The 15,000-nt window shown below is 37.6% G+C and overlaps 1 protein-coding gene across 9 annotated transcripts in view; it reads right to left on the reverse strand.

The window, feature by feature from the left end:
* LOC125031373 (zinc finger protein 629-like) overlaps positions 1–15,000 on the reverse strand; it is a 364,001-nt gene that overhangs the window by 182,303 nt on the left and 166,698 nt on the right. Inside the window, exon 1 of one of the 9 annotated variants that reach the window (XM_047622084.1) lies at positions 7,357–7,696. The exons of 7 other annotated variants lie outside the window; for them this stretch is intronic. In XM_047622084.1, coding sequence (XP_047478040.1) covers positions 7,357–7,386 — 30 coding nt within the window. In that variant the 5' untranslated portion in view covers positions 7,387–7,696. Of the gene's footprint in view, positions 1–7,356; positions 7,697–15,000 lie in introns of those variants that run through there. One more of the 9 variants, XM_047622081.1, reaches the window with a different exon arrangement.

Consider the following 15,000-nt stretch of genomic DNA (forward strand, 5'->3'; position numbering starts at 1 on the left):
TGCAAATACCTCGGCAATATCCTCCCCAAAGTATGTCAGTTTCAAGTCGGCGACCTGAGCAAAAAACCTCCTTAGCAAGACGGAATGACAGCCGGGATAGAGCTTACAGTTACAGTAATAAGATTATGGTAATCTGTCCGTGATGGTTTGGCAGCGAGTATGTGGGGGAGGGAGACAGTACATTCTTCATTGGGTACAGGAGAGAGGGCGGGGAGACAGGCTCATCCTCGAAAAGGACCCGTGATTTACGAAAATGAGGGAAGAGAGATAAAAGTTGATAACAACGGGAGGAAATTCAGTGATATGAAACGTACGGTCACCTAGACAAGTAGAGCCAAACAGATTCCGAAAATTCGCCACAGATCTTGTTCTTGAACCCCCTAAAATTTTCGTCACCGCTCTAATCGTCTTTTAACGTTTTCCGAGCTTTTCAAAAGAGTCACGATTTCAACAATAATGCAGCGGCGCCTTCGGGCTACAATCAACGTGTGCAACAATAGCAAAGAAGAGACGACTTAGAACTTGTCTCATCCCAGGGCGAGAAGAGACGGTCACGGTATCATTCAGCCGCGCGTCCTGCCTGAACCCGTCACCGCGGGTATAGGCTGGATAAAAAACCTTGGATATACAGCGAGACTTTTGCAGTTGGAGAAGGAGAGAGAGAGAGAGAGAGAGCGAGAGAGAGAGAGAGAGAGAGAGAGAGAGAGAGAGAGAGAGAGAGAGAGAGAGAGAGAGAGAGAGAGAGAGAGAGAGAGAGAGAGAGAGAGAGAGAGAGAGAGAGGTAGAGAGAGAGGGGGAGAGAGAATAAGAGAGGGATATTTGAAGTGAGGCTGAAAGAAATATAGATAGATAGATAGATAGACAGACAGGCAGACAGATAGAGAGATATATAGAGAGATCTCAAGCCACCAACAAAACTCAACCACCTCTCAACAGGAGAAGACCTCCCTAATCCTCCGGCCTTAAGCGCTGCACATGAGTCACCAGGTGTCAACACACGCCGTACGCCACGACCTTGCTCTCCTTAAAGTTCTATGGGAGTCCTTATCTTCCTCCCTCTCCCGCTCTCCCCTCCTGCTCCTCCTCCTCCCTCTCTGCTACCTTCCCGTCCTCCGCCTCCTCCTCCTCCTCCTCCTCCTCCTCTACCGACACCTCGTCTTCCTCGTGCTCCTCGTGCTCCTCCTCCTCCTCCTCCTCGCCCTCCCTCCCTCTGCTCCATCCGTCTGGAAGCCTAGGCCGCACATATCAATAACGGTAATCACGCAATTAAAAGAGAGTATCTCACAGATGGCTTATTGAGCACGATACCGGGGGGAAAGCGCTGGGTGAGGGGAGAAGAAGGAGGAGGAGGAGGAGGAGGAGGAAGGGTGAGAGGGGAGCAGGGGATGATAAAGAGTAAAGAGGGAAGAGGACCTAATGAGAAGAAATGCATATTGCAATGTTCTTGTACTTTCTTTTAAGAATAAAATACGCAAGATAACGCAGAAAGAACGAAAGCGAGGAGATAGAGAGAGACAAGGTAGCGATTCAGGCGCAGGTACACGCAATCTCGCCCGCTCTCGCCGTCGCTGCCTTTGGGAAACAAGAGTAACTGACAATGGCACAGGAATGGATTTCTAGAGCAAGACTATTATTTGTAACAATGTAGACTCGTGTAATGCATAAAACATCTTTAATAATAGTCCTTAAAGCATGATGAACGAGCATCGCCGAAGGAAGAAGTTTGCATACATGAAGCTTGATTAAAGAAGTTTGGGAGTTACGAGTAATGATGGGCCAGCTCTGACTTTACGATGTTCGAGATAACGGGGGCGCTGGACGGGAGCAGGGGGGAGGGGGATGTAGGGAGGGTGGAGGGGCAGGGGGGTTGTAGGGAGGAAGGGGTGCAGAGAGGGAGGAAGGGGAAAGGAGAAAGGGGAGGAGGGTGCAGAGGTGGGGAAGAGGAAGGGGTGGGAGGAGGGTGTCGAGAGGGAGAAGGGGGAAAGGAGAGGGAGAGGAGAGTGTAGCGAGGGAGAAGGGGAAGGGAGAAGGGGGTGGGTTGCCATGTTTTGCCCGAGGCTTCGAAGGGCTCGGTGTGACGGACGGGCCCGCTCGGACGCCCGCGCTCGCTGCCCGACGGTCACCTTTTAGAACCCTGGCCTCCCTTCTTTCTTTCGTTCGTTCTTTTCGTTCTTTCTTTCTTCCCCCCCAGTTCGTCCTCTTTTTTCTCCTTCCCTTTTTCCCCGATATGTTTTTCGAGGCGGCTGGGTGGGGGAGGGGGTGGGGAGGAGGGAAGGGGAGATGATGCGGATGAATATGAAACTGTTTCATACGTCTTTTGTATTGATTGAAGGGGCTATGGAACTGCGATACTTGATGCTCGATGAACTGAGAGAACCAAGATGAAAGAGAGAGAGAGAAAGATATATATATATATGTACAGAGAGGGGGGGGGGGAGAGAAACACACACAGAGAGAAAGAAAGAGAGAGATAGAGATAGATAGACATATATATATATATATATATACATACATATATATATATATATATATATATATATATATAGAGAGAGAGAGAGAGAGAGAGAGAGAGAATGAAAGAGAATGTAAGAGAGGAACGGAAAAAGGGAAGGAAAAGAGAATGAGAAAACGACTGAAGATAAAGAGACACTCACAGCTTGTATTTTTACGGTCTATACATACTTGTGGGTCAGCCAAGCAGTTATTCCGTGGGTCGAGTGCCGAATAACTTTACCAGGGGAAAAAAAAAAAACGGTGCATGGGGCGGTTTGGGGGAAAAAAACATCCAGAAAATATATGAACGCAAGAGGGTTAGCCAAAGGAGAGGGGAAAAAACGTGGGAATAAAGGCCCAATATCACAGAATATCCGAGGAAATGAATGCAAATGCCAAAACGTGAATAAGCCTTCTTTTTCCCTCCCGAAATGAGAGAGAGAGGCAAGCGCTTTTGCACCATAATGGAGTGAGTACCTATCAGTCACTGCACATAACATAGAGGATACATGAATATGTTTAAACACAGGATGAATAGAAAAGTGGGATGTGACGAGAGGGAAGGGTTAAAGGATGGGGGGTGCGATTAGAGAAAGTAAAGAACCCGGGACTGTGCGAATTGTTGACACACCGAAACACTACAGCGAAGCAGGATGACATATTGGCGGTTCGAAAACGCCATGGAATGCAGATCGAAACAGGATTCGAACCTTTGTTAAATATTTGCCCTTTACGACTCCAACCTCTCTTCCCAAACATAGTTTTTCCCATCATATATTCATGCATTTTCTTTTGTTTATTTTTTCTTTTAATTGCTATTGATTCTGTCGTATCCTTTGTTTCATGTAAGATTATTATTATTTATTAATTTCAAACTAACGGATGATATTCATAAAAACTATGAAACTGCTACTACCGCTACAATTTATGAATATAATGATAACTGATAATGTTAATGATAATGATGATAATGATGATGATGATAATAGGAGTAATAATAATAGAAATAATGATAATGATGATCTACTATAATGCTGATAACAGCAAAAATAATAATAATGATAATAATGATAATAATAACGATAATGATAATGATAATGACAATAATAATGATAATAACAACAATAACAATATTGATAATAATGTTAATAATAATAACGGCAATGATATTGATAACAATGATAAAAATAACAATAACACTAATAGTAAAGATAAAGATAATAATAATAATAATAATAATAACAATAATAATGATGAAAATAATAATAATGATAATAATAATAAAAATGATAATAACAATTCCTGTTACCGTCTATCATAATCATCAAATCTCAGATCAACATGTAATCTGAGAAAAAAAACTCCAACAATAATTATAATAAATAAATCACAGAAAAAAAAAAAACATAGAAAAACACAAATACAGAACACAGTCAATACATTCATTTTACTTTATAGAAAACGCAGTCCAAGGACCAAAGTTTTTTTTTCCACCGCTCGAAATCTTGTTAAAATTTACTCGCTATCTGGCGGGAATTTGTAAAAGTTTAAATTGTTTGATATTTTAAAACTCCCGTTGGCTCTCGCAGGCGGCAATGTGCAAGGCAACGCTATTAATTCAGCCATAGTCTGTTCTGGTCAATATGCAAGATCAATGGGGTGTGGCGAAGTTGTTGCAAGTTAGAGTTTTTTGAGAGAGGGGGGGGGGGGTGGGAGTAGGGATAGAAATGGGGGTGGGGAGGTAACGGAATTTAGGGATAAATGTTGCTTTTTTCCTTCGTGGGAACTCGGGTGTATTATCATGCCACAGTCAGGTTATACTGTTTTGTCTTCTGTGGGCGAATGGAGATTGAGAAAAGGGGAGATAAGAGGAAATTGAAGAAGAAGGAGGTGGAGAAGAAAAATAATAGTCAGGAAAAATGATGAATGAGTGGAAGTAATAGGGAGGAAGACAGACGAAGAAGAAGAAGTACTGTAGAAGAGGAGGAGGAAGAAGGGGAAATAAAGAAAACCATAAATATGGGAGATAGTGACGGTGGTAATGACAAAGAGAAGCCAAACTCCATGACTGATTTACATATTTGCATCATTTGGTTCACTTACATCATGAAAAAAATAAATGATATATATACTCGTATTACCATTGTAAAATAACTTTCTCTGAGCGTTATCAGCCATTCCTTGACAAAATCCATGAATGAAAAAGTGACACCGCTTTTTTCATTATTATCCTTATTCTCATTATCATCCATGTTCTTACTATTACTCCCACTACTACTACTACTACTACTACTATTACTACATTTAAGTTGCCTCAGGCGAGTCATGTATTATACAACCCTCAACGTGTGTACTCGGGAGCGAGAAACAACACTCGGACATAAAACATATTTTAATACGGGTTATATAGCCGGTAGGTAACCCACTCAGCATTCAGCCTGTGCAGGTTCAGTGTAGGCGAGCGCTCTACACAGCAACGAATGGTTTATCTGTATTAAGGGGCAAGGGAAATAACAACAACAACAACAACTAAAGTTCGACGATGCACCCGTGGCTGCTTTTCACATTTTCCAAAATAAAATTCAGCCCGGCTTTTGGCTGAGGTCCGCCAGCCTTGAGTAAGTACGTATGAATAAAGAACATAGACAGGCCAGCGTGGGAATAATTCATGCCAGCTGCATTATAATATGCAAGTCTTGACTTTTCATTACGCTCCAAGAAAAATTACTACGTTTTACAAACTTTCTGAAGTACATAATTATGTGTGTAAGAGAGAGGCCTTATTGTCATAATTGAATATCAATATTGACTTTCCTTTATTTCCGAGTAATCTTGCAATTTTCCATTAAAAACGAACTATATATATAAGTATATATATATATATATATACACACACACACATATATATGTATACACACACACACACACACACACACACACACACATATATATACATATACATATATGCATATGTATATATATATATATATATATATATATGTATGCATGTATATATATGTATATATATATATGCATATATATACATATATATATATATGTACGTATGTATGTGTATATATATGTATATATATATATATATATATATATATATATATATATGTATGTATGAATTTAAAATCTTTACCTTTGAATGAAAAATTACATTACATGATGTATAAATGCATTTATGTACGAAACCTTGTTTCTTTTATTCAGTTATAAGGTATATATATATATATGCATAAATATATCTATAAAAATTATATATCTATATATATGTATATAAATATATGTGTATATATATATATATATAACATTGTGTACATATGTACAAATATATATATATATGTATATATAAATATATATATATAAATATATATATATATATATAAATATATATATCCGTAAAAACATATATATACAGCAAATACTGTCTACACATTTCCCGACAGCAGAAATAAACAGCCAATACATTCCTCTCCCTGGCAAGAGGTCCCCGGCGGCCTGTACCTCCCCGGCCGTCCCTTTGGCCGCTCTCCCGGCCGAGACCTGCGGCCGCCGACCTACGCCTCTCTCCCTCCCCCAATGGCCGCCACCTTTATCCCTACCCGGTCGAGTTACTACATGCCGCCGGGGACATCTCTCCCGACCTTTTTCTTTTATTTACTACGAGTGACTGGCGTACGATCTTACGGCCGTAGCAGGGTCGGAGGGAGGGGAGTAGTACACACAAACTGGTCAGAGAGAAATTGCGGTAATAATCCGCGTGGGAGAAGAAATGCGTCTACATTTACAAGATAATTACGGCATTATCGCGCCCATGTGACTAATATTTGATGTGTGATCCCGCCCCCTCGCCCCTGCTTGTGGGGGGGATTGATTTTTAACGCGTAAAGTTCCGCCCAAACCACCGTTCAGTGCTGCCCTCTGGCGCCCGCTCCCCGAATCTCGCTCGTCAACATTGCCTTATGCTAATGCAATATTAACGTATTAATGCCGATATTTCTCGTAAGAACTCGAAGCCAAGCTGATCAATATCTTTACTGTTTGGTTTTTAGTGAGGTAAGTAATGGTGGTAGTCACTGTAAGTAAAGTTTGTAGAAGAGATAATTGTTTTCTTAAGAAAATCTTAAGAAAGATGTTGCGAGGCATTCGAACTGCAATCCGAGAATAACAACCATTTAACTCACTATAACTTTTTAAAATACATGTAATGAAGCCCACAATTATTGCATCTAGGTCCGAGAACACATTAACAGAGGGTTGCGGAAAAAGTTGTCACGGATAAGAAGTCGTGGATCGTAGAATGCACAGTATGCACTCTATGCGCACACGCATCCCGCCGACTTCTCTCCAATAATCAAGATTAAAAAAAGCGAAGAGACCTCTCACATCAAAGTAAACGGTATCATATCATTTCAAGAGGAGTCTTTGAAGAATTTGTGCACACTCGGTCAAGAACGACAACCAAAATAGACCTCACAGGAACTGCGTATGTGACCTCGTGCATTCACGGCAAACTTGGGTCGCCGATGTGCTTGCATGCGGACGATTCACGGAATATTTTCCAAGCGACTTGCATTTCCAAATAACCATCATATGCGAGAATATGCGATAAAGAGGACAGAATTTTAGATTCAGGTGTGATCGATAAATGATGCATTTTATTATGCATTTTTCTTCTTAAAAACACTCCAAATGCACTGCAATGCAGTAAGTGGAACAATGCAGCGGACAAGAGAACGGATGCATTTCATTAAAAATAAGAATGTGGATGGCCAAGGGTCAAGGGCGTGGGCGTTGGGGTCAGGGAAGGAGGGGTGGGTTTGGTGTGTGGGCGGTGAAGGTGTGTAGGAAGCCTACCGTGGGCGGTGTGGAACTCAGAGGGGCCATCGACGTTGTGGCGCGGCTCGAGGACGCTCACTGACTACCGTCTCCAGCGCTCCTCACGTCTACACGCTTTCTTCGTCGTCTTCACGCTCCTCCTTGGACGCCTACGCACACGTCAGGTCGCCGACAGGATGCCTCGGAAGCTGAACTCCGACCCCGACTCACTTTCGCCCCCGATGGAGCCACTCGTAAAGTTAATAACCAAGTAAAAGAGGGTCCGACGAAGGGTCGCGCGAGGCAGCGGTGGCGGACGGGCCTGCACTCCACCACGGGGACCGAGCTGGGCCCGCGTTTGAGGCTATCGGCCTTTAGTCACGAGAGAGAGAGAAGCTGGGAGGAGCCGCCAGGACCACGAGAAGACGGAGGAGGAGGAGGAGGAGGAGGAGGAGGAGGAGGAGGAGGAGGAGGAGGACGACGACGACGACTAGGAGAGCTAAGGAGGTCCACCAGGAATCTTCTTTTCAGTTAGTGGGGCAGTGTAAATCATAAGGGGACCACGAGAGGGGCGGTGAGAGGAAGGAAGGAAACCGAGGCGTGACTGTCTCTGAGTGATCGTCTATGGGAAAATGATAGAGGGAAGGCACCTAAGCTCTCTCTTTGGACAAGGAGGCGAGCGTGGGGTCGGGGGCGGGGACGCCACATTACTGAGGCCGGGAAAGTGGGCCAGGCAGGTGAGGAGGGCAAGACGGAGGCTCTGGAACCCGCAGGAGAAGGGGCTCTGGGGCGGCGCCGCGTGCACCCCACGCCCTGGTCAAGCGAAGGAGCAACACCTTTTCTGTCCTGCGTTAGCCACGAAGCGAATTGAAAGGTGGAAATGTAAGCGTGCGAATCGAAAACTTTGTTATTGTCCTCACAAACGAAAGCGGCGAATGCATTTACCTCGTATTTGAATTGATTACCCAATCGGTAACACGAGTAAATGAAGGAAAAGGAAGGATAAAATGAGGTGAACATATAGTAATGATATCTTTAAGTCCTTATTTGTTTATACACACACACACACACACAAACACACACATAAATATATATATATGTATATATATATATACATATATATACACACACACATATACACATACACTTGTATATGTATATGTGTGTGTGTGTGTGTGTGTGTGTGTGTGTGTGTGTGTGTGTGTGTGTGTGTGTGTGTGTGTGTGTGTGTGTGTGTGTGTGTGCATGTGCATGCATGCATGCATGCATGCATGCATGCATACATACATACATACACACACACACACACACACACACACACACACACACACACACACACACACACACATATATATATATATATATATATATATAAACATAAGTATTAATGCATTTATTCATAAGCAATATAGACGTTCACGTGTATGTAAAGTACAAAAACAAACATTCATTCCATCCATTATAAGCCCGAACTTATTAAAAGATAAACACCAAACCAAATGACCAACAAAACGGCCACGGAAACAGACAAGCCGACCGACAGACGCCCACGCACATACATCGCCGCTAACAGTAAAAAAGCCATCTGCTTGTGAAGTACCTGCGTCCGGTCGCCGAACAAGGACAGTTTGCACGTCGAACGAATTTTTTCTGACGCTTGCTCTTTGACGGGGAAGAGAAGAAGACGAGAGAGAGAGAGAGAGAGAGAGAGAGAGAGAGAGAGAGAGAGAGAGAGAGAGAGAGAGAGAGAGAGAGAGAGAGAGAGAGAGAGAGAGAGAGAGAGACAGACGAACGAGAGGGATGCATAGAGAAATTAGTCAAGAGAATGAGAACGGAAAAACGATTACATCCGTAGAAGCTATGTGAACAAGGATAAATGTTAGAGTAATGGAAGGGATTAATGTTAGTGGGAAGGAAAGCATTAATGTTAGGGGATGGAAGGAATTAATGTAAAAGGGGCGAGATGAATGATAGAGAGGGATAGGGTAAGCCCGAACAAGAGGGGAGAGTGATAGAGAGAGAGTTGCGGGAGAGAGAAAGAGAGAGAGTGAGAGAGAGAGAGAGAGAGAGAGAGAGAGAGAGAGAGAGAGAGAGAGAGAGAGAGAGAGAGAGAGAGAGAGAGAGAGAGAGAGAGAGAGAGAGGAGATAGAAGTTAAGCGAAATAGAAGAGTGAGAGAGAAGGAGTGAAAAAGAGAGAAGGAAAATGAACGAGAGCAAGAGAGAGGGAGAGAAAAAGAGAGAGAGAGAGATAGATAGATAGATAGATAGAGAGAGAGAGAGAGAGAGAGAGAGAGAGAGAGAGAGAGAGAGAGAGAGAGAGAGAAGGGGACCTCAGGTGAATGAGTGAGGGTAGGGTGAGGGGAGCGACCCGCGGTGACAAGAGTTGGAGGATTTTCCACATTTTGTTTTTAATGTTGATCTAAATAATTCGTTCATTGCCTTGTCGATATTCGCCACTTTTCCGCGTGTTGCCCGGCCAGTACACGACGCTGACCCCTCACCAAGATATAAAAACACGACCTGTGCGGGTCCCTCATGTCCACACTCCATTCGCGCAAACTAAATATAGATTAGTTACCCATGAAACGTAAACACTAAAGAAAGAAGTTTGGACTCAAATAAACGGGAAAGGAGCTTAGCGGCGGCCTCTGTCCAGATCGATCAAGACTGAGGACTGAGGGGGTAACTGCACACGTTGCATTTCAACCTTGCATAGATGAGCAAGACGCTACTACAAGGAGAAATTGGATAGATCTTTCCCTCAGCCATCGCGATATGGGGAAAGTTAAACACCAAAGGCAAGTTTTTTTCTTTTTTTTTTTTAATTCTGCTTTTTTCTCATGTAGCGTTATTTCTTTGTTTTTTGTTGTTTTTTTCGAGGCGTTTCTTGTGTATTTTTTTCTTTTAAAAGATATAAGTGTTTGTTTTTGTTATCATTACTATTTACATGTTCTATAATAATATTGTGTAATATATATTTCGTGTGTACTGTGCAATACACTGAACGCCCCGCGCTGTTCGCTACCAGGGAACTCACAGATTATTTTCAAATGTATTTGCATTTCCTCTCCCTTATCTGAATACCTCCAGACCGTTAATAATCTGCGTGAGTCTATACATCTGCGTGTTTGTGATACATACATATACGCGCACACACATACACATAAAGTACCAGCTAAAACACCCAACAAAACACAATTACACACATAAATATAAAAAAACGCACAAACCTCCCATGAAACCCTTTTTTCTCCCTTCATCCATCGTTTCATCAAGAATATCTCCGCAAAGCTTAAACAACAGAGCGGTCAAATAGGCAACGGGACGGCGCACAAAAAAACGACGGTGATGAATTAGCCTCCATTTGGCCGGTGTGTCCAGCAAACACGGTGAAGTAGCCAGCACCAGAGCGGGTCCCTCGGCGCTCGTCGGACTACTGCTGCCTCTCCTTCACAAACACTGCAGACTCTTTGCCCCTTTCCCTTTCGCCCGGCGCTGGTTACCGAATGTGCGGGTCTCGTTACAGCTCTTCGTCAGTAGATGTGTTTTCGAAGTACGTATGGTTGTGTGTGGTTTTTTAAGGTGGTGGGTATGTAGGTGGATAGATCGATGGATTGATATTGATTTTTGGTCTTAAAAAGAAAAAAAGAAAATCATAATGATCTTTTGAAAAAAAGGTAATGATAATGATATTGATAATATTCTGTGTAAGAAAAATAAATGTTTTGCTCGTATTCTGTCATTTCTTTGAAATATTCCTGTGCGGATATATTTTGCATGCACATCCATACATGCATGCACATCTACTATATGATATATATGGATATGTGTTATATTTCTGTCTATATATAATTATATATTTTTTTTCTCTAGAAGATCAGCCTTGCAATATAACCCACCTAATATATGCAACAATATCATCAAAAAAGACAAAAAAAATAAAACTCATGTCCGCAAAGTTATTTAAAATATGTGGTTTCCTCCCTCTCTGCATTTACATAAACAATATAACGCAAAACACTTCATAAATCTTTTGATCTGGTGGATTAAAAAGCAGTTACTTTGACTTGCCAAATTAGAATAAATAAAAAGGAGCAAGATAGGATGGCCAAAATACACCAACCACTGACGTCCTTCCCTGATATTGTATTACTCTCATGATTTATATTCTCCGTTGCTTTGGCAATATGCAATACGTGGGAATTAAATGATAAAGAAATACGGGGGCATAAACAAAAAAAGAATAAAATAAGTGGGAATAAAGTACGTGGGAAAAAATGGTAAAGAGATAAATAAATAAGTGAATAAATACGCGGGGATAATATGGTAAATTAAAGAAATAGATACATGGGAATATAATGATAAAGAAATAGACTAATTCACAGTAGTAGTTGTGATAATAATAGTAGTAATGATAATAATTCAGAAACGGGGGACAATGCTCCCTTTTTGATTTTCCTAAAGTGACCGAGAATTAGAAATTCTTTATTGTATTCCAGAAATAAAAGTAGCAGTTGTAGCAATTCCAAAGCCGTAGCATTACTATCAGACCTATTATGAATAAAGTTATAAACTACAAACATTAAAGGAAGTCATATAATACTCTTAGTGCTTATCCAGAGCGCAGAGAGTCGCCACATTTAAAACAATTGAATATTTCCCATATTAAATCAATTACCAGCTAATCCTCCTACAGGACAAAAATTACAATTCCACATCTCATTTGCATAAAGCTGTTCAGTGTGTAACAGATATCATCACTGTCCAGAACAGTCTATAAAATAATTAATTGTATTTTTATGGAGAGGCAGAACAATAAAAAGTAGCGTGAGTAAGGGAATTTTTTTTTTTTTTTTTGTGATCTCGTATAAAAATAGCTCGGATAAGGTTTGAACTTTTTTCTCTTTTTTTTGTATACCGTTTTTTTTTTTTTTTTTTTTTTTTTTTTTTTCCTCATACAATGTTGCTGATGTACCGGTTCAATGCTTCGCCAAAGAAATCTGTTTGAGAGATTTAACACCTTTGTCTCATTTTGAATTCGTACAAGAGGTTTGACAGGGAAAAAAATAATAGATTTGAATAAAGAAAGGAAGAGAGGAACAGGAAAATACACTCTGTTCTCTGAGTAAACGATTTTTTTTTTCTTTGCATTGTATCTATATTATATATATTTTAATCTTTTTTTTCATAATCCATTTATAAATACATCTCCCTGCTCTTCCCTCTTAGCACTTTTACACCTGATATAAATTATATATATAATGATATGCATACATACACACATATATATATATTCCAATTCAACTCCGTGGAAATTGCAACATTCAGTCCGTCTGACTGCATGTCATTATCAAATCATTATCGACTGATAATATTCAAACAAATGGGAACATAAAACTAATATAAATATATCATAAACAAAGAAACAAACAAACAAACAAAGACAAATCCACAGGGCTAGAACCTAAATTATACACTAATTGAATAATTCATGCCTTTTGTGTCGCTCGAAATTTATGATAATCATGTAGTCTCCGGGAGAGAACAATAATATTCAATTGATAACAACCACGAAACTATTGATATTAATGAAGATAGTGTTAATACTAATAGCAAAAAAAAAAGAAAAAAGAAAAAAAAAAATGTTGTCCACGTTAGCATTAATAATTTCCTAATTACTGTGAAAGAGTGACAGTGAAACTGACAGTACCATTAATTTGATGACATAATTCTGGTAATAACTAATCATTAGCGTTAATTAGATTGTTGTTACTGAAATAATAATGATAATAAAAGTTAGAAATAATAATGATGAAGATGGTGATAAAGTTGTAGTTATTATTATCATGATGATCATGAATAATGATGAAAATAATAGTGTTATCTGTTGTTGTGAAGATGGAAAAGGGAAAATAAAAAGAATAATATTGAATATGGTGATAATTGTGAAAATAATAAAAGTAATAATAATAATAAACATTAGTACGAATGCCGTTAATATGTAGTAGGAATAATAATGACATTAGTTTAGAGAAATAATGATGATAATGATGAAAATCAATAATAATAAGTAGTAATAATAATAATAATAATAATAATAATAATAATAATGATAATGGTAATAATGATGATGATGATAATAATAATAATAATAATAATAATAATGATAATGGTAATAATGATGATGATAATAATGATAATAATAATAATAATAATAATAATAATAATAATAATAATAATTATAATAATAACAATAACAATAACAATAATAATAATAATAATAATAATAATAATAATAATAATAATAATAATAATAATAATAATTATTATTATTATTATTGTTATTATTATAATAACAATAATGATAATATTACTGTTCTTCTTCTTCTTCTTATAATCATTAATGGTATTATTATTATTATTACTGTTATTGATATTATTATTATTATTATTACCATTATTATTATTATCATTATTATTATTATTATTATTATTATTATTATTATTATTATTATTATTATCATTATCATTATTATCATTATTATTATTAACATTATCATTATCATTATTAATATTATTATTACTATCATTATTATTGTTAGTGATAATAATAGATAACAACAAAAACAACAATAACAATGATGATAAAAATAACAACGACAACCATGATAATGAAAATGGCACAACATAATAACGATAATAACACTATTGATTACCTTTTCTTGGAGGAAAAGAACAACATTTACATTTAATACTATGTGTAATATCAAATCAATTAATCTGTCTAATTCAATTTCAGTTATATCATTCATTTTTAATAACTTTGAAGAGAATAAAGAAGAGAAATGTATAGATTATGGATGAGATTATAATTATTCTATATCTCCTGTGAATTGATTAACAAAAGGCTAAATGCCATAAAAATGAATCAGTAATTATATAGATAATTAGTTATGTATAAATGTTAATCTTTTATAGAGTCTGCTTGCGTTAATTCATATATAATAATATTAATGATAATAATAATAATAATAATAATAATAATAATAATATTAATAATGACAATAATAATAATAATAATACAAAAATAATAATAATAATAGAATAATAATAATAACAACAATAATAATAATATAACTATTATTATTATTATTATTACTATTGTTATCATTATTATTATTACAATAATGCTAATAATAACAAAAAGAACAACAACAATAACAATTATAATAACAATATTATTATCATTATTATTATTATTATTATTATTATCATTACTGTGTTTTTATTACCATTCTTCTTCTTCTTCTTCTTACTATTATTATTATTATTATCATTATTATTGATATTGCTATTATTATTATTATTATTATTATTATTATTATTATTATTATTATTATTATTATTATTATTATTATTATTATTATTATTATTATTATTATCATTATAATTATTATTATTAATATTACTATTATTATCATTATATCATTATCATTATCATTACCATTATTGTTACTATTATCATCATCATCATCCTCATCATCATTAAAAAGGAACACAAAAGCAATAATAATATCAAAATAATCCACAGTCTCGATAATGATAATAAAATACTGTGATGATCGCTGTCTCTTCCATTCTCCTTGTGATCTGAATAGTGATAGAAGGAAAATAATAATAATA

Source organism: Penaeus chinensis, chromosome 13, assembly GCF_019202785.1.
Source record: "Penaeus chinensis breed Huanghai No. 1 chromosome 13, ASM1920278v2, whole genome shotgun sequence".
In the NCBI taxonomy this organism is placed as follows: Eukaryota; Metazoa; Arthropoda; class Malacostraca; order Decapoda; family Penaeidae; genus Penaeus; species Penaeus chinensis.